The 27,288-nt window shown below is 36.9% G+C and overlaps 1 protein-coding gene across 13 annotated transcripts in view; it reads right to left on the bottom strand.

Moving 5' to 3' along the window:
• Positions 1–27,288, bottom strand: part of eps8a (epidermal growth factor receptor pathway substrate 8a) — a 61,097-nt gene that overhangs the window by 20,264 nt on the left and 13,545 nt on the right. For 8 of the 13 annotated variants that reach the window (XM_034313396.2, XM_053241904.1, XM_053241905.1 and 5 more), the window contains exon 2: positions 833–919. The exons of 1 other annotated variant lie outside the window; for it this stretch is intronic. In XM_034313396.2, coding sequence (XP_034169287.2) covers positions 833–891 — 59 coding nt within the window. In that variant the 5' untranslated portion in view covers positions 892–919. Of the gene's footprint in view, positions 1–832; positions 920–21,700; positions 22,211–22,338; positions 22,358–27,288 lie in introns of those variants that run through there. 4 more of the 13 variants (XM_034313397.2, XM_053241902.1, XM_053241903.1 and 1 more) reach the window with 4 other exon arrangements.

Raw genomic sequence — 27,288 nt, 5'->3', positions numbered from 1 at the left:
TTAGATAAAAATTGATTCTATGATTGGAAAGTTCAGAAATTAAGAAATTCTCTGGTGCCATTAATTGTCAAAATATTTTTGCCCCTTTATTATTTATTTCTGTTATTATTGTACTGCTGTAGACTGCCTAAGCCTCACAGAAAGCATTTCAATGTATATTGTCACTGACACTTGCATATATGACAAATAAACTTGAAACTTGAAACTTGAAAAGGGCTTTTTTTGTTATTTTAAAATAATATGCACTTAAGTTTAATTTAAAGGACATGATGTGAAGTTGAGTTTGTGTTATGTGTTCAGTATGGAAACAGCAAATACAAATGATTCCTGAAAAACTCAAAGGTCATCGCAACGTACCGGAAACACTGTATACTCATCCTGTGACCATTTTTATGCTAAACTTATAATATAAACTGTTTATCATACCACTCACTCACATACTAGTTGTAATTGTTAGATTTATAATAATTATATCATTTCTGCTATACCTCAGAGACCCTGATTTGCAACAGTGCCATGCGATGGATCTGGCTAGATCCATTTCATTATTAGCTCCACCCCCAGCTGAAAAGGCGAGTCGGCTGTCTGCCTTTATTTGTAAAAACGTAACTCAAGATGCATACATAATTTAAACAAAGTGGGTGGGATAAGTGGGAGGGAAGATGAAGGCTTGTCAATGTATTTATTACACTTGCATCTGAGGGATCTAAATATTAGGCAGAGCTTGCTTCCTGAGATTGGAAGAAGCAGGCGTTAGTGAGGGAACAGAAATGCTGGTTGTGACAATTAATGCATATCTAACATTCAGGACGGCTGAAAGCGGCTCACTTACTTCAGCTGGGAGTTACTGAAGTTTCCAGAGGGGTATGTAGGGGCAGCGTAGCCATTCATTTTGGACTTCGCAGAAGGGGGTCAGCAACTACAAAGGACAGTAAAGCACTTTCATTAAATACAGTTTAATTCAATCAAGCCACAGATATTGGTAAGATAAAGCTCAGAGTTTTGAGGAGATCCCAGAGTAAAAAGTTTCTAGAGGAAAAGTGAAAATATACCACACATCTGGGCCAGAGACAATCCTTGGCTTGACGATCCAACATTTTAGAAATAATTCAGTGTGTGACAAATGACACGCACACATTTTCTCTCTTATCAATAAAGTGTTTTTTTTTTTTTTTTTTTTAAGATGAACCACCATATCTCATCTGTTTTAATGAGTTATAAAAGATAAGGCTGATAAGATATTATCAGAGATGGAAAATGCTGAACATACAGTTTCTAGTATGTGACCAATAAAAAGCCCCACTATCTCAGGGAAGGTGACAGGTCACCCATTATTCAAATTGAACAAACAGAAATGCAGCAAATGCACTTACACCACTTGCATTATTTCCATATCAACTACTATTCCCACATACGTATCTCCCTCAAGAGCTCTAATACATTACTCTCTATGAGAAAATAACTACAGTGGTAGTTATTGCTAGTGGGAGAGTTTCTCTAGCATGAGACAGACCCATGTCAAGAGAAGAACGTATTCCAAGACATACATATATGCGCCTACCTTCATACAGAGACAGATAGAGACAGTGGTTTTCCTATAACCGCACACACAGTCTTGTTTGATTCCTTATATAACATGTCTATTTATGCACATTATATAAGGAATCAAACAAGATGGGGTGTGAGGTTGTAGAAAAAAAATCCAATATCTGTGCAATAACAGCGGATTCTGAAGTTTTTTACTCCTCTTATACCACAGCAATTTGCCAACAATTACAATTTTTAATTTATTAAGGAAAGCTCTGATGGGTTGTTCAGGGTGTCCCCTGGGACAGGCACCAGGCTCCCCGCGACCCTGTGTAGGATAAGCGCTACAGAAAATGGATGGATGGAATTTATTAAAGAATGAGGTATCATGCTTTTTAATAGTTTGTAGTTACATTTAATGTTGTGGAATGTCTGCGAAACAAGGTATTTCCTGTTATCCCTTACATTATAGCAGCTACAAACAGTTTCTTTCTATTGAAGTTAACAACAGAGCTTGTCGTGTTACCAAAAAACAAAAAGAGCAAAGTCCTCTGTCCTGAATACTTTCCCCATGGTATAAAATGTACTGCCTGTTTCAAAGCACTAACAGCTGAGACTCCTTTCATAAATGTTAAACAAACATCAAAACGAAACAAAAACTTCACCATATGAATGATTACACATTTTGGGTTTTTTTTTTTTTAGATCATTTAGATGCTATAAACGACATCTTGCTACTGCAACAATAGAGCACATTAATATCAGTTGAATTACAGACGGCACTGCAGTCCAAGTCATACTGTTATAGAAAAATTTATCAACACATTCTGACCAATCCAAATCAAGAATTCAAAAGTGCTGTGGTATAGAATTAATTAGCCCTCATCCTTGTGATATTCTAATCTAATCTAATATAAAATTAGAATCAGTAATTTAGCATTGTAAAGGCTCTTTCTAGAGCACATCATTGGTTACTACTGGAGTTAGTGTGAAAAGTGTAATTTTTATAACCGGTAACTGATGCGTAGCTTCACCCTAAAGCAGTGTCTCTGTGTAAATAAGGTGAAGCAGGGTTAATCTAGTCTCTGCACTAAACCAGGGTTAAAGCATTGTGACGTCTCACACTGCCTGTATCCAGGTCAGGAAGATCAGCTTAGACGAGAGGACCACAGCTATAGCTTTAATATGGTGGCCTAAGGCACAGAACTGCAGTACCAGAGGGACAAGACAGTACATGATGGCTAATTATAACCTGAAGGAATCAGGGTCAGATCCTGTCAATCTCATGGGAGTAAAACGTCCTTCCTGAAGCAGGGACAGCATGAGAGAGAGATGAGACGTGGTGTATGGTGGAGAATAAAACTGAACCACAGTCTACTTCAGAGAAAACCCCAAGATTTTGACTGTACATGAAAAATCCCACCACTGAAAAATGATATGCTCTAATGTAAGCTTTTATATAGCATATGGTGCAGAGACAGTTCATATTTTCTGTTTAATCTGACCAAGCCTCGCAAATTGCATGAGAAGAGTCAAATAATAACAGTTTTTTTTTAAAAAGTTTGCATTGTATATTGTAAATGGATGTCACAAAAGTGTTTCTAATAGTACTTCCTATTATCAGATTACAATAAACCAAATATATGAATATTAAATGAGTATTAAACCTATTACGAGATATTTCTAATACTCATTTCAAGCTTGAAATAGTCTTCAACATATTTTGACTTGCTATAAATTAATTTTTCAGTTCATGCTCTCTGGAGCATAAAGTGGTATATGAAATGGAGGACAAGCCCTTTACATGACCTTACACTGGCTCTGCATCAGTATTTATTTACTCAGAAGTTTTCATTCTTCTTCCACCGCTGCTTTTGTTCTCCTGAAATAGACACAGAATCCGTTTTGTATTGCCGGCTGCCTTTTGTAGAGAGGTAATGACCTACAGTGGGATAATTTGCAGAAATGCTAGGGCAGGTACACGATACTAAAGGAGGAAATTTTTTTTTAATTCCATGTGACTTCATTGTTTTTTTGTTGTTTTTTTTAAAAGAAAAATCATCAGATATATTTGCGTCTGATATGTGAAAATAATCAGCTCCATTTGCCTGTCTAAACATGGCCCTAGTCATTAAGGCCCACACTGGTATCTTGATGTTGACTTTAACTGAAGTGGCCATTAGGCCTGAGTCCATTGTGCTCAGAGGAGATTAGCAGACGTGTGATTCAAACAGACACAGCAATACACTGGCAGTGCTGAACATTACAACGTATAAATCCTGACGCCTTCCTGACGCGTTCGGCAAGTGACATCAAATCAAAATGGCCGCTCGCAGCATGAACACTAAACACAGTATCACTTCTTTCATTTAAATGAGTTATACTGTTTATACACTTATTAACTTTAGATCAATCAACATACAGATATATTCACTTGTTAAATCTATGACTCTGACTACACAGTTCACTGTTTTGAAGAAATTTTTCATTACTCATCACAGTTAGCTGGCTAGATTGTTACTGACAAAAGAGGCGTCCATGTTTTTTCACCACTTTCATAGCTCAAACCTACAGAGATCGAAAATGACGCAATTCCGAGTTTCGATGTCCCACTTCCAAGTTAAGTCGAATGCAGCATTATGCACCCCTCCACATTCACAGATCTCTGTATGACGGCATGTGTAACAGTTAGTCTAACAGTTAGTTTCTTTTTCTATAGTAGCTTACATGAAAGAGACAAAATATACAGTTCAGAATGTGTGAGTAATAAAACACTACAGGGATTCATGCGATCCAACACGAGTTCCAATAATAGCACACTGCAGAGTGTTCTGCTCCTCTTATATCACAGCACTTTGCCAATGATTCAATTTTTTATTCGTTAAAGAACACATTGTAATTTTTATCCACTTATAGTTACGCTCAATGCTGTGAAACATCTGTGAAACAAGTTAGTTAATATTATCATTTTCGTCATAAACAGTCGTTCCCTCACCAGACAGAAAGTTGCAGCTTGTCATGTTACCAAGAACATGCAAGAAGACTTTCCAGCAACAGAAAACTTAAAGCTACAACAGCTGACTGTTAAAAAGTGCAGATAACAGGGAGTCCCACCAAAAATAAATGCTGCCTCACAGAAAACTTCACTATATCAACAATTACACCCATTGTTTAAATGTGTTTATACACTATATGTTGCTATAGAAACAATAAGATATTAAAACAAGCTTGTTCATTTGCCTTGCAGCTGGAACTAGTGTCATGCTAGTAGTCATGCTGTTACAGAAAATTAATCAACACCTTCTGAACAAACAGATTCGAAAATTCAACAGCACTGTGGAATAAAGAAGCCCATCATACAAGTCACAGCGACTTGCATAATAAAAAGGCTAATAAAAAAATGGGTTAAAAAAAATGTGTTGTCATTTAAAAAAAAAAAAAAAAAAAAGGTGAAGGTTTCTGTAAGGAGACACTTCTTAATCAATTTGTAATGCTCAGTATGTTTTCCACCAAAGAAGAGTCTTTAGACGACTTTGCAGGTTTTTGTTAACATACTGCTCTTTTTTTGGTCTTATTCACTTCAAGAAAGCGGGAAAAAAAGAGAGGCTAATAAGCTGAACGCTGCTTTAATGTAAATGATAACAGGAATATCTCATGGACGTTAACATTAAATGTAACTATAAATGGATTTAAAATAAAGTTAGTAAATTAAAAACTGTCATCAGTGGCAAATTGCTGTGGTACAAGATGAATAAGACATATCACGCTTGCCGTTAGAGGAAAATAATCAGCTTCAGGGTAGTACCAGGAACTCTGCTTCATGTCAGGCCCCAGTGTTGATTATTTCCCAAAACAGCATGTCTTCAAGTGTTTGACTTCTAACTTATCTTTTGTCCTTTTCTTTGAGGTGACATGTAGGTTACGTATCACTCATTTTGAACTACATCAGCTTAACAGTAATATCAGTATCCAGCCCATGGTACTATCCCTGAGCCAATCTAAGCAGAAACACAACCAATGAAACTGTAACAAAGAAAGAAACTGGACAGGCATTGTATTCACTACTGCTTAACATGAAAGGTACAGTTATACAGTATTTATTTATTTTTTTTTTAAATACGATCAACTTAGAAACTAGGAGAAAGAAGTAATCAAGTTATATCAACCTCGTTTGAAGCAAGTGAAAGAGAAAGATGTAAAATGAAGAACTCTTTGCTTCTCTTGGTGATATAATTGAGGATGAAACTTGCACAGGACCTCCCATCAGTTAATCAGGACAAGTCTCAGTGGGGGTGGCTGAGGCTCTGTACAGCAATGTACAGTCTCTCTGTGATTACTTTTCCCATGGCCATGCTTTTCTCCTGCTCTGTTTTCTTTCCTTGAGCTCTTACTATAGCCGGAATTCTCACAATCTCCAGTCTCGCCCCCATTTGAACCCATGCGGCAGTATTTTCCATAACAGCACAGCAGATACATGACTGAGGTGAACTTTCCGAGCTCCATGCATTGTGAAGTGTGTATGAAACCTTTTTTGTTTAAAGCAATATTAAAAGAAACTGGACTGAACTGTATGCATGCAAGAGCATATTTAGGTGAGTGAGAACAGACCACCTGTGAGAGTCTCTCATTTCCATTTCCCAGAGATAAATATGCAAACCTGGTATTATTCATTGCACCAATAAGCCTAATAAAACCAAGGAGGAAGATCATCATCATGATACAATGAACACTGAACTTCCTCTTTTTTGTATATCTTATGCTTGTGCAATAGTGATTTTGTCCCTGCTCACTATTTATACCATTTAAAAAAAATCATGATAAATAAATTTATTCATCAAGAAGCAAATAAAAGACATAAAATGAGCATTTCAGGCTTAAGTCGAGGACTGCAGCGATCACAAAAACTCAGCTGGATGGTTGCGGTGATTCTGCAGTAATGCACAGGGAAGAAAGGACATTTTCAATATAATATTTTAAATAATTTTAAAATTAGAATTTTTTTTTTAACATTTTCACTGCTAATCCACTCAAAGTGTATAAAATTGTTTAAACAAAGTATTTAATCACTTTCAATCACTATTGATGCTTTGCTATATCTAATCTATTTAAGTCAAAGTCTTATTTTTATCTTTATTTTTTCTTTTGAATCAGTTGTACTCATACATACTCGTCTAATGTTGGCTCAGTCAAACATACTGTAGTAGATTTTATTCCAAATTTCTGAACATTCTCCATGTACGACGACAGAAAGCGTGGACGCATCACATGTCCAGACGGGCGCATGTGAAATGGACTTTTGGTGTATTTTCGAGTGAAAAAATCATACTAGTGTATTCTGATGTTAAATTGCAGAGCTAATATGCAAAACGCGTACATGTTGTCAGGTCTGGTAATGTAGTATAAGATAAATAAAAATATAATATAATCTGTCTGCATTTTATATATACTCAACATGCTTGCAAATGGAAGCCCACTTTGAGAAGACAGAACTCTAAATATAGACATGTCTATTCTAGGAAAAAGACCTCTGTCTGAAACTGTTTACTTGAACAGTTGTTGTTTTTTTTTCTGTGGAGGAGTGATTCGCTAGAGGAAAAAAACAGCTGACACCAGCTGGGGCCAAATTCACATAGAAGCTAAAAGTAAACAATAAATGCCCTAACAAATGAAAATCCACTGCATGAGGTCATACATAAAAATGAAAGTGTCACTGATTTCATATTAACGATCAATGATTTCACATAAACAAAAGATCAAATTTCTCTCTCTCTCTCACATACATACATACATACATACATATACATATATATATATATATATATATATATATATATATATATATATGTCTGAGTGTACAACATTTTCCAAAAATATCTTCTGGGATGTTTTTTTCTTAAAAGATTACTCATTATTTGGTTTTCTGCCGCACCTGATGCAGGGCCAAAAAGCTTAAACATTTAAAGAAATCAAAAGGGAAAAGCTTCTTCTTGCTAATTTCCTGGCCAAATTATATATAAAATTCAGCTCAATGCATCCATTTAAAAATAAAAATAATTTAGAACAAATTTATTATCGTCATTCACACATGAACACTAGGTCTAAGCAGGATTCTGAAAGATCTGGTCTTATATACCGAACAGGGGTTACTAAATCGAATCAAAATGCATCGCATCACAACAGATCTAATGGTAGTGTCAATATCGAAAACTATTTCTCTGCCTTATGAATAGAAATCATACTGTATTATGCATTATACGTGTGTTTATGTCGACATTTTGCTGAACATATAAAATGTGAGCATTTAGATTAGTGTTTTAATGTATTTAATGTTCTCTTTCCTGTATTTTTTTTTTTTTTTGAATTTGTGTACTAGATTTTCATTCCTGAAACAAAATGCAGTCACCCGTAGCAACGGGGTCGACCCTGCCCCTTAAGAAAAAGTTTCTCTTAGCAGTTTTGTAAGGAGGTTTTAGGGAAAAACTCTTAGTTAAGAACTTTTAATGCAACGTAAGAGAGATTTTAGTAGTAAGATATGATTTTTTGTGATTTAGAGGACCCTACCTGTGGAGCTCTCTAACATCATCCTGACTAAACTCAGTGACCTTTAGATCAATCTTAAAATTAAAGAGTCAATATGATGGAAGACTGTCATGATGCCTGACAACTTTAATCCATGATATTTACTGTGTTAACAGATTTTTTGTGTATGGAGCATGGCAATCCCACTAACAATACTTTCTCTCTGTTTATAGTTCTGTTAATAATTCACCAGTGTAACTTTAATGACCGACTAACCCATTTAATACATTATGGTGGGACTTAGGAAGCAGTTAATAATAAAGCACGAAGCAAATAAGCATGAAATACTTCATCGTATCATAGGAGAAGCTCAAAGAAAAGTGATCCGTCTCCAGCAAGACTGTGACAGGTGCACAGTTTCCTTTGGGGGATTTTTTTTTTTTTTTTTAAATGCGATTAAAATTTTTATATTTTGAAATATATTACATGAAAAAATTACCTTAAGCTTGTATATTTTTAACTGCTACATTATTAGTGCCATACAATTCCAAGAAAAAACTGACTATAAATAATTTACCTCAAATTAACTGTGATCATGCATTCACAATTCACAAGCAGCATTCCTCCTCCAAGCTTGCACGTTAGCACTGAGCCTAGTTTCCATGGACACCACTTTCCTTAGTCTCAAAAAAGTACAGCCTTTAAAAAAAAAAAAAAAGGCTTTTTTTCCCCCCTAGTTTTCCTCTATTTCCTCTACCTTTGGGTAAAGAATTCCCCGATTTAGTCCCTAGCCTGTTCCCTGTATAGATATTAATGATGATAAAACCCTTAATAATAATAATAATACTACTACTAATAATAATAATAATAATAATAATAATAATAATCTGTGTAGTTGTATCCACACCACTGCTTATTAGGGTTACAAATGTAACTCGCACACTACCAGGAATCAAATTTGAAGGGAAAAAAAAAAACATTAAAAGTGATTTATTCCAAGAAGAATAAATATTTTATCACTTCAATGCCTCAACATAATTTCAACATAATGTTCCTTTTACATACACTCACCTGCCACATTAATAGGAACACCTACTCATTCATGCAGTAATCCAATCAGCCAATCATGTGGTGGCAGCACAATGTGTAAAATCATGCAGGTCAGATACAGATCAAGAGCTTTAACTGGAAGAAGAAGAAGAAGAAGAAGCCTTTATGTGTTACATATACATTATAGCATGGTGAAATACTTTTCTTCACGTATCCCAGCTGGTTAGAAAGTGGAGGTAAGAGGGTCTGATACAGCACCCTGGAGCAGAGAGGGCTAAGGGGCATGCTCATGGGCCCATGGTGGTGCCGGGGCTTGAACCCCCACCCTTCTTTCAGTAACCCATTGCCTTAACTGTTGAGCCACGACTGCCTAAATAAGCACTCTTAAAAACATGTGGTGAGCAGAAAAGCTTCTCAGAATGCACGACATGCCGAAGCTTGAGTTGGATGGTTTACAACAGCAAAAGACCACGTCGGGTTCCACTTCTGTCAGCCAAGAACAGGCATCTGAGGCTACAGTGGGTACAGACTCACTGAAAATGGACAGCTGAAAACATCACCTGGTCTTTTTCTAAACTTCAATTGCTGTAGCCGCTACATGATTGGCTGATTGGAGAAACTGAATGAATCAGCAGGGACATAGGTTCTGTGAAAGAAACATCTACAGGGCCATAATAGTGTAAGTGTAGAATAGAGGGGCGATATGGTGGTGTCTCTGGAGAATTTCAGCACACACCTTTCATCGTACTGTAACCCAACCAGCACCAGAAGTGAATAATTGAGCTGGGTGTAAAGAGGGAGAGATTGTATCCTGGTCTCTGGAAGATCAGTTAATCAGACATCTTTGTTGAACAAGAAACTCAGTAGAGAAATTAAGAGTGGTGACAGAAAGCTTTGGTTCACTGCGTTTGAAAAGCCCAGTTTTGGAAAAGTATTAAATGTTCATGCATTGCTACTGTTACACTTATATTAGTAAGATTACTGACTAAATCTATGACAGTTTTTATACATGCACAATGGACAAGATCTGTAAACAGCAGGACAAAACAGACATCGTTGCTACTATTTATAGTACTTTCACACTTCCACGCCCGAAGTCAGAGATGATAAAGGCTGCACATTATTTAGATATACACGAATCTTGCTACTGCTTCTTTTCACACAGACACTGTTGGTCTGAAACGTTCATCAAGCTCAGTCGTGGGAACACTTCGGCAAGCAGCCAGTATGTACATTGTTTAGGCATTTGGGAAAGCGAGACCGTTCCTATGAGAACACTTCTCAGCTCAATCTCAGAGGACACCAATGCACATGAACTGAATTCTTAATTCAACTGGCATTCTCTTGATTCACAGTATTGCTATACAGTGCTTTTACACCACCTCTGGTCACAAAACTAATTTCAAAAAGCTATTTCTTTGTGATTATATCTGCCGGAAGACAAAAAATGTAAATGTTTAACAATCAAATTCAGTTATGTTTCTGTTAAACTTTAATGTTATAATCATGGCACAGAATTTGACCAATTACAGAGTCTGACTTACTCATCAAGCTTACAATTTTTCTATATTTAACTAAACACTGATACATTAAGGTATTACTAACGGATTTATTATGTATTTATAATGTATTACTGATGTATCATTAATCATGTATTTATCACTACTACACTACTGATGTATTTATCAATACTGATACACACAACTGATGCACTTGACCTCTTGACCAATCTCAGCCTGCAGAACCTCCACTCAGGATGTTTTTTGTTTTTCGCACCATTCTGTGTAAACCCTAGAGACTGTTGTGTGTGAAAATCTCATGAGTATTTCAGAAACTGCTGATCTCAAACCAGTCTGGCACCAACATCCATGCCACGATTAAAATCACTGAGATCACATTTTTTCCCCATTCTGATGTCTGATGTGGACATTACCTCATGTTCTTGACCTGTATCTGCATGATTTTATGCATTGTGCTACTGCAACATGATTGGCTGATTAGATAACTGCATGAATGGGTAAGTGTACAAGTGTTCCTAATAAAGTAGACGGTGAGTGTAATACTGATGCATTTATCACTTTTTTGTACAAGAAATGCACTATATTAATTAAAAGTTACATATTTGTCTTAATCTTATTCTCATTCTTATTATATGTCCTTGCTTTTCTAACAAATTAGATGATGTCTGGGTGAAGAACTGGACTATACAGACATTGTACATTATTTCATACAAGCAAAATCTCTAAGATGCCTGACCGAAGAGGAAAGATAGTTCCTCATACTAGATTTTTAATTAAGAACTTGCTTTAAACTGATGTTAAGGCTTCATCTTCAGCATCAGAAGTCAAATGACATTTGGATTACATACATCATTTTAACTAGACGCACTGTCTCGAATCTTTGCCACAAAACTCAATGATAGGATGAACTGAAACTTGTAACTTCAAACACACTGAGTCTGATCTTGATACTCTTGGACTGTTTATGTGGTGAGGCTTCCAGACACTAATGAAAGCTTAACACAATAGCGTGTGACTCTGGAGCAGCAGATACCTGTGCAACACGCCGAAAGGCTGAAAGGACAGGGGATGTGAAGGAGCCTCGAGGCTGAGAGAGACAGAGACACAGAGAGACAGAGAGAGAGAAACACCTGGCTGGCACACGCTGACGGAGGATGCTGAAAGATTGATGAGGTAGCGGCTTACCTTTATTCTGTGAGTCACGGCAAACACAGACTGAGCCGTGACACCACAGCTTAGACTGACCCAAACAACCTGACGAGCACCAACGCAAAAAGCTAATTAGCATGGATTATTCAATTACTTAGCTTGTTCCTAAACAAATGCGCTAACAGAAACAGACGCCACTATGTGACATATTCAAGCAAGAGAATATTATACAATTCATTAATTATATTTCAGAAGTTCAGTTTTGACTGATTATTAAGTAACAAATTTATCAAATGGAAATATCTCACCTCACCAAAGTAGCAAGAACAGGAAAGACTTACAACACTCATCACATATTCTAGGCGTGGACATTATTACAGATGTTCTACACAAATACAAATAGGAGGCACACTTTTTTTTCCCGTTTTTTTTTTTTTAAGTAAGCCTGTCAGAAAGGTTCACTGGGTATCTGATTAAAACTAGAAGTGTGCATCAGGACGGGAATCCCACAGGATCCACCAAAAACACATCCGAGTGGGAGATTTTACTTTCATGCTCCATACATGGTAAAGAAGCGAGTATGACGCTTGCTGGACAAAACCCACATTCATTAACGTGATACAAATAAGAGGCGTGTGATTTTTTTTTTTTAAATCAGTGGTTTGCTCCAGTATCCTGACCTAAATTCTGCTTTACTGAGCCCAAAACTAATATTTCTACCACATTTCTGTACAAACTAGCCCAAAATTCATAAAATAAGTATTTATTTATTGAGCCGCCACTCCACAGCTCTCAAAAAAATAACCGTTTCATGAATTTTTTAAAAATATTAACTTTTGAGTTCATTGTGTGTTTTTAAAAGAACGTCCTCCATCATTATTAAAAATAAATCCTACCCGAAAAATCATGAGGCGCTACAATGAAATGCTGCTTAAAATCACCCAGCTTCAGAGTGTATTTTGATATTGAGTCAGCTTTTCAGGTCTTTCTGCAATGTAATAAATCCAAATAATGAATGACGTCTGAGAAAATATCATCGTCAATGATAAACAACAGTTCCTTGATTTGGGAAAGACATCCTTGTTTTGAAAGACAGTCCATTTTCTTAGTAATCACATTAGATAGGAAGCTTTCCAGGAAGTTCCACAGTCTGGTTGAGGTTGATTATGAACTGGATCGATGTTGCTGAGGAACTTGTACTTATTTACTTCTTTTCCCCAGGTCTTTTCCAGGGACATAGTGGTAGGTTCACATAAAAATATAATAATATATAAAAAATAAAAAAAAATAAAAAATAAATAAACCTTACAGTCTAGAGCACACCCATTTCCTTTTTCAATCTGAATACAGATATACTGTAGATAGAAATATTTTGAGCACTAAACAGATACAGATATAGGCGGAGATAAGTGGATTGTGTTACACCCCTGCTGTAAAGTCTGTAAGACTCTCAAACTTCTCTCTCTTTCTGTATCAACTGCAGATAAAACAATGTTTATGACAGTGTATGGCTTTACAGCAGGGGTGGTGCACAATGTGCACTGATACACTTCTTGGTGTTGCTGTCAAAATAAGAGGGATGTACCAGATATGTATATTATGACATACTGTATATGCATTTGGTTTTACATTTTAATCATCAGTGATCTCAGAGTATCCATTATGCCAGACAATGTGACAGCCTGGGGAAACCCTTCACAAGGTTTCCATGTGATTCCATTCTGACGGTGGAGCAGGAGCATCATGGACATTTTGACTAACTGGGCCCTTTTTCCATAACATCAAATGATTCATGAAACATTTAGTGATGAAATCATACTTAATGAATCATTCTACTAGAAGATAAGCCTTTCCATAGATACACAGCTACACAAATTAACATAAAGGCAGAGACGTGAATGTTGTAGTCCATCCCAAGGCAGTGTCTTAACATTTCTGTAGAATTCCTGTCACATCACACTTTCCTAACACAAGAAAAGACACACTGGTAATGAGGGTGGGGTGCGGTTTCCGAAGAGACAAAAACCAGTGTTCACGTGTGCTGTGTCTGAGTGTTGTATTGTGTGTTACGAGAGAAAGAGCAGGCATGCGCACGTACCAGAGAGAGAGCGAGATCTTAAAACAGGTGAATGGTGGAGCTATTGTGGAGAGTTACTATAGCAACATTAAAGCATGGGATGAAAAGAGCCGTCTATTATTATCGGCTTAAGCGCTGCACCCATGATGGAGAATTCCACACTGAACACAGCGCTTAGTCAGGTTCAATCTTTCAGCCAAGTCCGTGTATTAAAGCAGCAAGGTGTCAAGTTTGGAAAAATTTGACAAGCCAGCTCATGTGGAAAGTTGAAGTGGGTAAGGTTAGGGTAGCAATTGTAAATGTTCTTCTATCTTAATTCATAATTTTTATTTATTTTTTTTTTACTTTTGCTGATATTTTCTCATATTTAACTTTTCTTTCTTGCTATCGTTAGTCTTTAATACCTGCACTTTAACTGTCTGTGAGCTGCTGTGATAAGTGAATTTCCCCACTGTGGGATCAATAAAGTTTATCTTATCTTATCTTATCTTAATAAACTACTCATACACGTTACAATACTTACACAGATCAGCCTGACACGTTGATTCTGATGAAGACACAGTTAAGTATTTTGCTATAAAAGGATGTTGCTGCATTTCTTTCAAATACACTATATGGACAAAAGCGTGTGGACACCTGACCATCACAGCCATATGTGCTTTCTGAACATCTCATTCAAGATTTAGTCCTCCTCCACTGTGAACCTCTACTATACTGGGAAGGCTTTCCACTAGATTTTGGAGCGTGGCTGTGGGGATTTGTGATCATTCAGCTACATGAGCATTAGTGAGGTCAGGTACTGATGATGGGTGAGGAGGTCTGAAGTGCAGTCCAGTTCACTCCAAACGTGTTCAGTTATGAGACGAGCTTCTGTGAATTCACCTGTCTTAAATTATGCCATATGTGGATGTTATGTATCTCTATTCTCACCTTAGTCCTAATTCTAACTGAACCGAGCTACACTTCTAAGGTCTATATACAAACTGTAAAACTAACCCCTTCATATTATGCAGGCATTTTTAAAAGAACTCACCCAAACAAAAATCTCTCTTTGTCTGTCTTTATGTGAAAGACAGAATCTGACGAGGCTTGTCTATAATAAAACTGTCTCTTCTAAATATAGCTGTAATTAACAAGGATGGGTGTCGACGATGGGTGCTCTAAAATAGGTGTTCATGTTGTGTGAGGAAAGATATAATCTGTTTTGCAAGACCAACTACAGTATGTTGTGCTGCTTTGCACAGCTAATAGAGCTACTTTGTAATCTTATTCCAGAAATAAGCATAATACTGTATAGTCATTATATACAGAAAGGCATATTATGTCACAATGTCATTATATAGTCATTGTATACAGAAAAGCATATTATGTCACAATATGCTTTTCTGTGATATTGTGAATATTGTAATCTTCTCTTAAATTAACTTTTACATGTTATAAATCTACAAACTGATTTATTATCAGAATTTTGTACTTAATCTTTAAAATTTTAAACTTTTTACAGATTTTTAATTTCTCTTTTTTTTTCAAGAAAACTGTTGTTTTTTAATTTAATTTTACAAACAAATGCATTTTTGTAGACATTAAATAAAGTATCATTAAACAGTTTTTAAAAATCATGAGACTAATGTTTTGCTCGAAGCTTCATTAGCAAAACTTCTATATCGTTATACACATGCCACAGCCATCCATGGCCCGGACCCAAGGGAGCAAACCTGGCAATGCTGTCTGGGTGGGAGGGGCATACTCTCCCTCTCCTGTCAATCACAGGGACACTAGCCAGTCGTGGGCGTCTGTAACCTCATGTATGCGGAATAGGGCGGATAGAGCTTTCCTCCTAATGTGCTATGCTGCTCTGTTACTCAGCAGTTTGAAAAGATGTGGTTAGCTCACTTCACGTGTCTCAGAGCAAGCACGTGTTAGCCTTCACCCTCTCTGGTTGGTAGCTGTCATGTGATAAAGGAGAGTTAGCTAGTGGGTGGGAGAAAATGGAGGAAAAAAAAACATATCAACATTCGAGAATCGTGAGATGATATTTTTGTCACATCACCCACTCTAACAGCAAGTTTCTCTGGCATGAAAAAAAAAAACCACTCTATCAGACTCCAAACAGCAGCATGGATCAGCTCAAGCATAGTCCCAGCTCCACAGGCTCTACCTGTGTGTCTCTGAGCAAAGCCTTTAGACCAGCTAACCCCAATCACAGTCTTTGTGTTCAACATCAAAGAAAGTCATGTACCACCTCCACACACACACACACACACAAAGGCTTTGACCGACACAGAATTAGTCATGAAGGCTGTACTTCTTTGGAACAAAGACTAAGTAATGCAAGCTTAACAAGTGCCAAATTCCGCACATCCACTATTCCCTGTGAAATGAAAAGACCAGAGATATAATATACTTGAAGTAAAGACTGTAGAATGGAGCATTTTGTCTGTCAAGTGAACACCTTAATTGTCTGTCAAGTGAACACTCATAAGTGGATTATGAAGCTGTTGCTTGTCACAGATACATCACATCCATATGATGCTGAACTGAGCAATTACAAACTTTTCATGGTTCAGGAAAATATAAGAACAACTCCAAATCTCTTCACAGCATTATTGTAAATTAACAAACTTAAACTGTTAAAAAATGTTGTACATTGCAAGATTATTATTATTTCAGGCATACTGTTTCAGCCTTTTACTTCATAATACCTTTTAATTTAGACAGAATCAAAATGCATACATCACACAATAAATAAAAGAGACAAAAAGAGAAAATATTCAAGATCAATAATTTAAGCATGAACGGGTAAATTGAGCAGTTTGTCTTTTTTTTTTTTACAGCCTTTGGTTAGATGTAATTCTCAGCAACCTTGTTTTATATTCTGGCATTACATCTACACAGCAGGGGAGCTGGTCAGCCTACAGCTACTACTTCTGACTAGGCTGGAAAAAAAAGACGTCAAAATAAGGTGATCTTTCATATTTGTATGAACACAACAACCACAGAAGGAAATCAAAGAAGGAAATGTCTTCGGGAATTGTGTTGTGATTTTTTTTGTCACTCATACTTTTCTGTGTCACTCCTAATATAATAGATTATACAGAGATTATGAAATTAGCAATTGGTGTAGTACATATTCCACATTGTGGTATACAAAGCGGATCATATTTCTGCAATTTCTGCGTCCGGCATTCTGTCTGAAAAGCAAAGTACAACAATGACTATCAATAAACCCATGCATAAGATATTGAACTGCAGAACCTTACGGTTCTTTTGACAAGGAAATGATCAGACTTGAGTGATAATGCTTGATATTGGACAGTAAGAAGATTTCAAACTGGAAGGAAGAAGAACAGCCAGAATCTGAATCTGATTACACTGAATCTGAGCTGACAGTATATTATGAGGAAATTATTGACGGCAGTAATCCCATGGTTTGTGGAGAAACAATGACAAGTGTTTCCCGACAGTGGTGAGTTCAGCATGCAACCAGCGCATTTCCAAACAGTTATTCATTCTCAGTGCTCTCTAGCAACCATACTAGCAGCATCTAATGCAAAGCAATGTTCAACATCATCTTTTCAAAGCTGTCATAGAGTTTCATTATTAAAATAATACAAACTGCACCTTTAAGCAATTCTAGCATTACAGATGCGACATTTGAATTCATATTGAATTGCAAAGTGTCTCACTTCCTGTACATGCATCGCATTAATGAGACAGTTTGCATATCTTCTAACCTTGTTTAATCTTTCAGGGAGAGCACAGAGCAATTTTCAAAACCATAATCATCGCTAATATATTACATTATTATACATAATATATCTAGAAATGTATCAGTGTTATGCATATGATGTCACATTAACATTTTTTGTAAGACTATTTTCAACAAACCCTATGAGTTTTATGGGCAATGTAGATAATAATATATTTGCATAATATTAATGAGACTTGAATGACTTGAATATGTTCTCTAAAATATACAAAAGTATAAAAGTTCTATATGCTTACACTGTGTATACAAAATATTATGGCTCTTAGCTGTGCGGTATGAACTAACAGAATAAAATAAAAGAATTCCCTCCATCCTAACTTCAACCTTAGATCTGAACTTTAAGGTTCAAATAAAACACGACTAACACTCATGAAACAACACATTGGATCAGTGCAGTTATACAAAGGCCCAAGTAGTAACTTTTTACGTTAAGGTGTGCAGTACATGGAAAGACTTTGAGCAATATGATTTGGTGGATGATTTATATCCTGGCAGTTAAGAATGAAAGACTTTGCCTTTGACTCGACACATATTTGAGATACTTTCATTGATATCGACGGAATAAAGTCCATAGCAAACAGAAAACATCAACCCACCCCAGTGTGCAAACAGTGACGCAGAATTTAACCTTTCATCTGTTGTAAAAAGAGGAGCAGATCATGCGCTGTGGTGCCTGACTGTACACAGCCCTGCCTAGGCACAAGTGGAAAAGACTCGAATAACTGTACTTCGTTAATATTTATGTATTGTTTTGGGGTGTTTATATTTTACTTGGGTGTCACTGAAACTGTATACTTGTATACTGAATACTTGTATTTTACTTAATTACATTTCCAAGAATAAACACATACTTTTTACTTCCTTACGTTCTTATTTAGACCTATTTGTGATAAAGCTCGAAGATTTTATTTACATTATTTATTTTATTTTTAGGTTTAGAGCATCCAATCAGGTTCATCAGTGTAGAAAAAACTATTAAGAATCCCAATTCATTATCTGCAGTGACCTCCTCATGCTACACAATGTAGTAAATGCTACTGCTATCCGTGTTTGATAATGATGGTGTTTGATAATGATGGATAATCCACCAGACTGCAGTGCTGAACTTGAGGATGAGTGCTCCTGGCCCTATCTCAGTTAAATGTTTGTGAGGTTTTAAACAAAGCCTTGTTTAAAATGAGGCATCTCCGTTGAGGATGTTGAGGTAAATTTAACATTATCATTAACTGGATATATGTAACTAAGTTAGCCTGTTTTCTTTGCTAATGCCAGGATAGACTAGCATCCATTCCCGTAGCTAACACAATCAGCTAGGCAAAGCAAGCCAATTCCTAGCTAATTGTAAATATTGTTTATTTACCAGATATTTTACTTCTGATTAATTCATTAGCAAACTACATTGCATTAGTTATGTAGGACCAACAAACTTACAAAGACTGAATGATGTTTTCAGGCAAAACAGCTTAGTTCTTATACAACAGGACAACAACTCAGTCTCATCTGTTAAAGGCATTTACTTTTCAGTACTTGAGTACATTGAAAAAGTAGCAACTTTTTTACGTCCACTTTTAGTCGAGGAAGATTTTGACACATTGCCTGTATAGGTACATTCACTTAACTACAATTTCTCAGTACTTTTTCCACGACTGTTCCTAGGGGCAGGATTATAATTGTACCACGCAGCTCCTGTGAACTCCACTGAATAATAAAGCCAATTTATTTAGGATTTGGTGCTTCTCCCTCAGACAGTTAAGCAGCAGTTTTCTGCCTTGTTAACTCTATACTTTCTCCTTGCCTTGTCCCACAGAACCTCAAAGAGGACTTGTAAGAAGATTTACGAACACACAAACACAGGTCTGTGATAATCTAATTGATGGATGATGGGATACACGATACCATTAGACCAAAAAGAGAAAAAAGAACTAAATCACGACTACAAATGCCAATATTACAACAACAATTAATAAGCTAGGGCTGCTAAAAACTTATATATATATTACATTAAACAACAAATAATTGAATAATCGTCTTAAATGTGGCTTATAAATGATGGCTGTAACAAATATCAATGGATATTTTTGTTTGTTGTTGAATAATCTATCTATGATTATTCCCTGTTCCCAATACCAATAACTAACTAACTGTAATAAAATTACAAAGAAGGAATTTGGCTTTTTGCTTGGCTTTTCTGGACTTCTGTACTACAATCTTAGTAAATGTGTAACTTGAACAATCAAAAGAAATCTTCTTTGCAAATCATTCACAAGAAGTTTTTTTTTCCCCTGTGGATAAAGTATATAAATAATGTAATTTTACACACATCACCTAAAATTCATGGTCTACCGATATTTAGACCTTTGTGAGCTGATAAACTGGTCATCATTCCACATATAAAGGAGAAACAGTGCCATGATTTCAAGTCAGTAGCTGCGTTTACATGGACACTAATAATCCGATCGTAACTGGACTAGAAGCACAATCAGATCTAAAAAGTCACATGTAAACACGTCAATCGGAATGAATTGGCCAAAACCGATTCGGATCGTAAGGGGTGGTTTAAACCTTTTCTAATCCGATGGAGAGGACATGTAAACACTTCATCGGATTGAAAATGAAACCAGATAGTTCTGCGCATGTGCAATGACGTACAAATCACGTAATGACGTATGACGCACGGCTGTCAGCGGTATTGGGGCTCTGACCGTAGCCTCACCAGGTGCCATGTTCCCCTCCACCACTGAGCATAGTGTCATAAATGACTGTCGTGTCATCCTAAAATTCTCCTTCCACTCCTCGTCTGTGAAGTGGTGCAAGACGACGTTGTCCCACCAGTCCTTGCTTCGGAGCCTTGTATTCATGCACTGTGTGCATGTCAGAAGATCAAATCTGATTCTGTCATGTAAACGCACATATCAACCCGATTACTTTATTCAGCGTTCTTGTAAACACTGCGATCGGATTAATCAATCTGGTTGATTTCATTCCGATTGAAACAAAAAGTGTCCATGTAAACATGACTAATGTCAGTATCAGAAAGATCTCTAACTTGTCTGAACCATCATGGTGGCCATTCCCTGCTGAGGAAGCAGAGAGTCGGGTGCGGGAAACACTTCTTAAACACTCTCCTGCTGTCTTAGCCATGGGTTTCCAAAGAGGGCCGTGAAGCTTCGCCCCTGTTCTCAGTTCATTTACAATCAGCTCACAGCACAGGCAGAAACGATTATACTGAGAGCAAGTCTGCAAGGCTGAGCAAATCACATTCTTTTTGGGGTTTTTTTCCTGATGCATACACCAATTATGTGAATCAAGTGTTGAGCTTATTCTCACTTCTGAAAGTTCTGAATAGTATTTAAGGATGGGTCAGTATTATAGGTCAGAACACTTTTGTAAGGCAAGGTTCTCCTGCTCTGCAAACAACAGAAAAACACCAACAACCAAACTATCAGAAGAAGCAGGCTTCTCTTTATGCCTGTCAAGTCAGTGTATTTGTGTATGTGTATACGTAACGACTGCAGCTACAGCCACCTCATAACCAGCTTCCAGTATTTTTTTGAGATGTAATGATGTAATTTGTACACAAAACTTGTCTGTCTGGCCACACCCCCTTCTTGCCCGCCTCAGAGCCACAGGCAATACTATCGTTAATTGCGATCGGTAGGGGGCTCGATAGGACGATGGCATATTGCACACAATCCCACACAATTTCACCTCAGAGCAAAAGTATTTTTCAAAGTCGTGGGAAACATCATCACGAATACTTACAGTCATGAAGTCTTGATGGTTTACGGAACTTAGTATTGCACTGAGGGCTGAAGAAATGACTACAAGCTGACTACAAGCACCAGTCTGCATCCAACAATTGTATAGATCTTAGATGTAGACAAAACAGAATCACACAGACTAGCACCATTCTCTGAACAAGTGCTCAACTTTCAGACCTGTCTGGGGTATTCTGCTGATTAAAACACTCAATGCTTATTACAGATGGATTAACCTAGATTAACAGGGGTGCAGACTCGCCTGAGTCAAAACACAGCCTACTTTTCGAATCTACAGCAGTTACCACTTACCTCTTTTTGTTCCACTTACCTGATAGTGCAGTAAAAGTTTGACATAAAAATGACCACTGAGCACCAGATCCCCTTGAGCTCAGGTTTAAACCAGTAAATTGAACCAGGACAAACAAACTGTATGATCAGAAGGAAAGTATTTACTCAGCACTAATACCTAACTGAGTAACTCCAACTTCAGATACTCCTTCAGAACATTAACCAGAACTCATTTGCACATCAGGAGTTAATGTGAAGCGTCCAGACTATCGCATGAGACACGGGTAAAAGATTGACACTCTTCTAAACTCAACTCCACTCTATACTTTACTAATTCTTCATCATTTCATCATTTATGGTGGAAATTCAACGCATTCTGTGATTACTAAAGCTCCATGATGCATGCCAATCTAGTCATAGTTCTACATTTGACCTTATGTTAATGTTTAACTCTCAAGAACCAATACCAAAAGTAGTATTAAAATTTATTCTATTGTACTTGGTGTTTAAATCACTCTCTGGGATTTAACAGTTAATGTGACCCTTGTCATTTGTTTATCACTGAATAGATATTCATGTATATAGGCTATATAACTTATCAATACAATCAGGTGGAATTGAGTTTGAGTTTCCCTTTTATAACGTATCATAACACTGTCATAACAGTTTAGAGCTTACCTGAACCAGCGGTGGATATTCAGGAAGTCAACACTCTATTTTTATACACACACATGGTTCACGGACGCTGCCTTTATGTTGCCATTACATCAAAACTGACAGTGAAGGAGAATGAGTTTAGAGCTCCGTTTCAACAGACTCTCAGCTCTACTTTGGTGATTAGGATTTGCATCTACTGTTGTTCTCAGAGCAGCAGCTTAATCCTCTAATTAACCTCTTATTGTACCGTCGGGAGAGGATGGAGCTTTATTGGACATGCGTACACTAGCGACAGACCGGACATCGGTTGAAGCAAAGGCATGTTTTATGAGCTCTGATTAAGAGCTAATGAGGTGTAAGAGAGTTCTTGGAAGAGGACTGGTTGAGATCACACACCTAGAGAAAAGAGGGACTAACAGAAGAATGGCTTTTTATTGGAAGACTAGTGACACATAACTGCCAGGTTTCCCACTTTCTCACATTAGAATGAGTGCCAAGTTACTTTCTAGTGGCACCTTAGACTTCAGTTCAGTTCAGTTTGTTTATGCTGTATATGTAGCACTTTGAACAATGGACAATGTCACAAAGCAGCTTTACAGAAATCCGGATGTAGATTTAGATCCCTAATGAGCAAGCCACAGGCAACAGTGGCAAGGAAATACTCCTTGATCCAACATGAGGTAGAAACCTTGAGAGGAACCAGACTCAAAAGAAAAACCCATCCTCCTCTGTGTGATACGATTATGTGATTTGTGATTATGTTTCATTACACTTCCGAAACTGTATACTATTAAGGCAAACAGTGCTGAGTGTGTTGAAAGGATCCTCATTACAAGCATCAGGGTCTAAAGTTATCCACTGTAGAATGGATGAGACTCAAACTATTTTCAGTAAGTGCAATATTAAGGCATTCCAAGTGAGACTGTCCTCAGCCATCTTTAGGGTATCCATGTGGTACCATCCACAGCAATCTCACAGCAATCTTTAGGCTACCCATGTCAGTCTATCCTCAGCAGCAGCCAGTGATTCTCAGGTGAAGGAAGCTCCAAGCAGAAGTAGAGCACCAGGATGGACCAGGCAGGTCCGTAGGATGGAAGGAGTCAGGGTCAGGTACTGATATCCCATTAAGGCTAACTGACAGCCACACTGACATTTAAGGGGTTCAATTCCTGTAACAGCTTCTGGTATAAAGCCATTATACTGCAAGTCTAAAGCTGTTCCTCAGCATATACTGTACATAGTGCTTGACAATAATTAGGTACTCTGGTAGGACATTAAAAAAAAAAAAAAAAAAAAACATATTTCATTTAAAACAACACAAGACTAATCTTCATCAGCTATAGCATTAATCCTCAGGTTGATAGGCAAAGAAATCATCCACTGTCCCCAATGGAGGAAGGAAAGTAGCCATTGTTTGCATCAAATCAACACATAAAAGTATTAAAAGATACATTTCCAAGATGCTTTTCCACATGCAGTGTTTAAATTGAATCCTGGGGAGTTTTCGGCTTTGGTGTGGTTTAATTTTGGCAGGTGAGAACCTCTAACCTTTGGCCCGATTCCAAACTCTAGCGCAGATTTGGACCCTGAACAGAAGCAGCTGTATAAAGTGAACCCAGAATGCTGTGCATTTCGGGCTGCAGGAATCTTTTTTGTAGATGTGAGGTGCAAACTGAGCCAAAGGACAGAGATGTAGTGCTGCAGAAATGTGAGGTGCTCTGGATATTTGGACTGACTAAAACACAAAAAAAAAAAAAAAAAAAAAACCACACACAAAACCTTTTAAACTAGTTATTTATATAAATATCTTATCATTTACTGAGCGCTGGCTCCATGTTCTCCGTGCTCGGTAGATTTTTTGAGGATTTTGGGGATTTTTTTTTTCAAATGGCAAAGGGTAGTTAGCTTGTTTTTCTCATTGCTGTATTTCCAAAAAAATGAATGAAAAAGTTATACAAGCTTTCATTTTCAGCTGTAGACACCCCCTCAGCCAACAATTTTTTTTTAGCTTATGTGCAGTGTGAAACCACTCAAAAAGAAAAAAAAAAAAAAAAAAAACCTCAATTTTGCCCTGATCATGAATTAACAGGTATGAAAGCTCCATAAAACAAAGCAGGTCTGAGAAGAACTGAATGAAAAAGAAGCATGTGAATATAGTCTAACTCCAATAAAATTCAACTGAATCTGTACTCAAACACACTGAAGTACAGCTGCATGCATTAGTACGGGAGCATGATATAAACAAACAGGCTAGAAAATCATTATAAAATATTCATCATAATCTGAATAGCGGCCACATGCTATATTTCAGCCATGCATTCCTGACACTGCAGGGGGTTTCGAGGGAAATGAATTCCCATTATAAAGGTCTTTATAATATTTAACAGAATCCATCTATTTCGCCATTTCCTGAAGATCATAAACCGCTCCCAGGAATGTATGACTACACCCAATTTCAACATCACCTAAGGATACAATCATTGGGAATCTGTACGTCTGTATACTTTTCAAATTAAAATGACTGGAGTAATGGCAAAAATAAAAACCATCTCTTTAAAAGGAACCTCAAGAGAAGAAACTGGAGCTAACTTAGAGCCACACTGAGATTTAAGGAGTTCAATTCCTGTAATAGCTCCTGCTTATACGCTATTACAAGTCTAAAGCCATTTTTAATGAATACACAATTCTCACCACTATAAATAAAACACGAGCATGCTGTGCCTCGACATATACACAATTATTATGCACTCTGGTAAGCTACAAAAACCATGTAAAAAGTATGAGAGAACGGTTTATGAGGACATCTTTTAAAAGAATGTGATTTGCCATAATTTAAATCAAACTTTATTGGAATAATTAACATGCAACATCTATTTTATGTGGGCAGTGCAGTTACACAACCAAATCAGATAAACAAGCACAAACGACTTTAAGACTCACTTTAAACATGACAAATGCACAGCAGTGTGGCAATCAGCACGAGGCGTGACAGGGAAGCAGTAAGACACCGAGCATGTTTCTTCTTCATGGAAGAGATAAGGAGGTGTGATTTCTTAGTAACAAAGTCGTAAAAGAATAAAATTTACGTCACCAGTGTGGCAAAACAGAGTAATCTGACACCCAGCTGAAGGTCTGGATCTTTTAAAAAAAAATAATAATAAAAATTTTAATGCTTTCACACACAACAGGATGCGTTTACAGTAACAACAGCATAGAATGATGCAGCAGTGTGTTTAAGTTTAACCTCAAAACAGAAAACAGCATTTTTCAGTGTTTTACATTTTCAATATTTGCTATATTTAAAAAAAAACTGCATTAAGCAGTAGAATAAATTGATCTGCCTGAGTAGGAGTTGCTTAGACTAATCGACGAATACATACACTAGTCAGTTTCCTTTAAGAACATTAGCACTTTCATATTACTTTTATAGTTAAGTATAATGGTGTGTGCAGTTGTGACCAACAAGGCCAGGGCAGAAACTGAGTTTGACACCCTTGGGGTAAATGTAAAAGTGTTTAACTCTTTATGGATGAAGGAAGTGGGATCTTGTTAAGTCTGTGCACAGTATCTGGAAAAAGGAAAATGCCTGACAGCACTACACTCCAAAGTTCATCCATCTTGTTTAATCCAAAATATTACTGAGGGTATGAACAACATGTGCTCCTCCCTTAGACTGAAGGGCCGACTGTGAGACATAACCACACTGAAACAACATCAGCCGAGTCACACTGTTCAGGACAATGCACATGAACAGAATCCTGCTGACACAAAGAGGGGGAGGAAAAAAAACTGGAGTCTCATGAAAAAAATCTGTGAGATATGAAAGCAGATTTAATGTTTAACTTAACATTTTACTCATACCACCATTTTATGTGCATTGCTAATGTTCAGTGCAATACTTTCTCTTTCTCTTCCAACTGCCAATCAGAAGCCTTGGAGGCAAAAACTATTGTGTCCTGTTTTTAGAAAAGAAGTAACGCTGTTAGCATTCAGCTTCTGCCCACTGATCTGCCATCTGATTTAATGTTTTAATGTTCAACTAAACAGAACTGAATACATTCCACTCACTTGGGGTAACTAAACAAATCAACAAAATCAACATTAAACGAATTACAACGAATCAATAAACTCTAGTAGAAGGTACTAAATTTAAGAAAATGAGTGAGGAAAAAACAGAAGAAAAAGACAAGATGCATTTTAATTCTATTAAATTTAAGTCAATCGAGAAAAATTTTTTGTTTTATTTATTCCCAGGGCTGTGTCTTGGTATAAGTGGGTGCTTAGAGCCTTCGGACCACCAGGGGGCATCTTAAAATAGATGCAAAAAAAGCACATTTTACTATCATTTGGCGAAAAGGTACATGTATCTGGCAGTCACAGGGGGTCCCTCTGTGGTGTGAAAATAATAAAAAATGCAATTTATGTAACGTAATTAAGTAACTAACGTAACTAGCAGCAGAGGATCATGAAGTAGCAGTGGTCATGAAGCATTCTTATATATCTAATAGACCAAAAAGACCTTTAAGAAATGAATGCTAATTAATTGGATTTAATAATTCTGCCCACTTTCAGAATTATTCTGCAAATAAATGGAAATGGAAAAGGTTAGTGGCTAGCTACTTAGTATTTAGATTAACAAGTGATACGCTAACACTTGTTAAGTTGCTAGCTTGTAACTACTAGCTATGACAACAGTAGCCTGATAAGATGATCACTGCTGAGGTGGTCGAAACGTCAATCAACTACAGATGTTCTCAAACTATACTCAACTCAGACGATCATAAACCAGTGAAGAAATGATTTTCCTGAGGTCAAACCTTTCACCATGCTAGAACGGTCATTTTTCAGGTGCTATAAAGAAATATTCTGGGGCGTCAACAGCGTTAGAACCAACTGAAAGTGATGCAGGTACATTTTTAGGCCAAATTCAACTTCACTATATATAAAATTAGCTAATTTCCTAGTCATGTC

Source organism: Pangasianodon hypophthalmus, chromosome 18 (assembly GCF_027358585.1).
Source record: "Pangasianodon hypophthalmus isolate fPanHyp1 chromosome 18, fPanHyp1.pri, whole genome shotgun sequence".
Classification (NCBI taxonomy): domain Eukaryota; kingdom Metazoa; phylum Chordata; class Actinopteri; order Siluriformes; family Pangasiidae; genus Pangasianodon; species Pangasianodon hypophthalmus.
The sequence above is the reverse complement of the archived record's forward strand: the minus strand, read 5'-3'. Positions and strand labels throughout refer to the sequence as shown.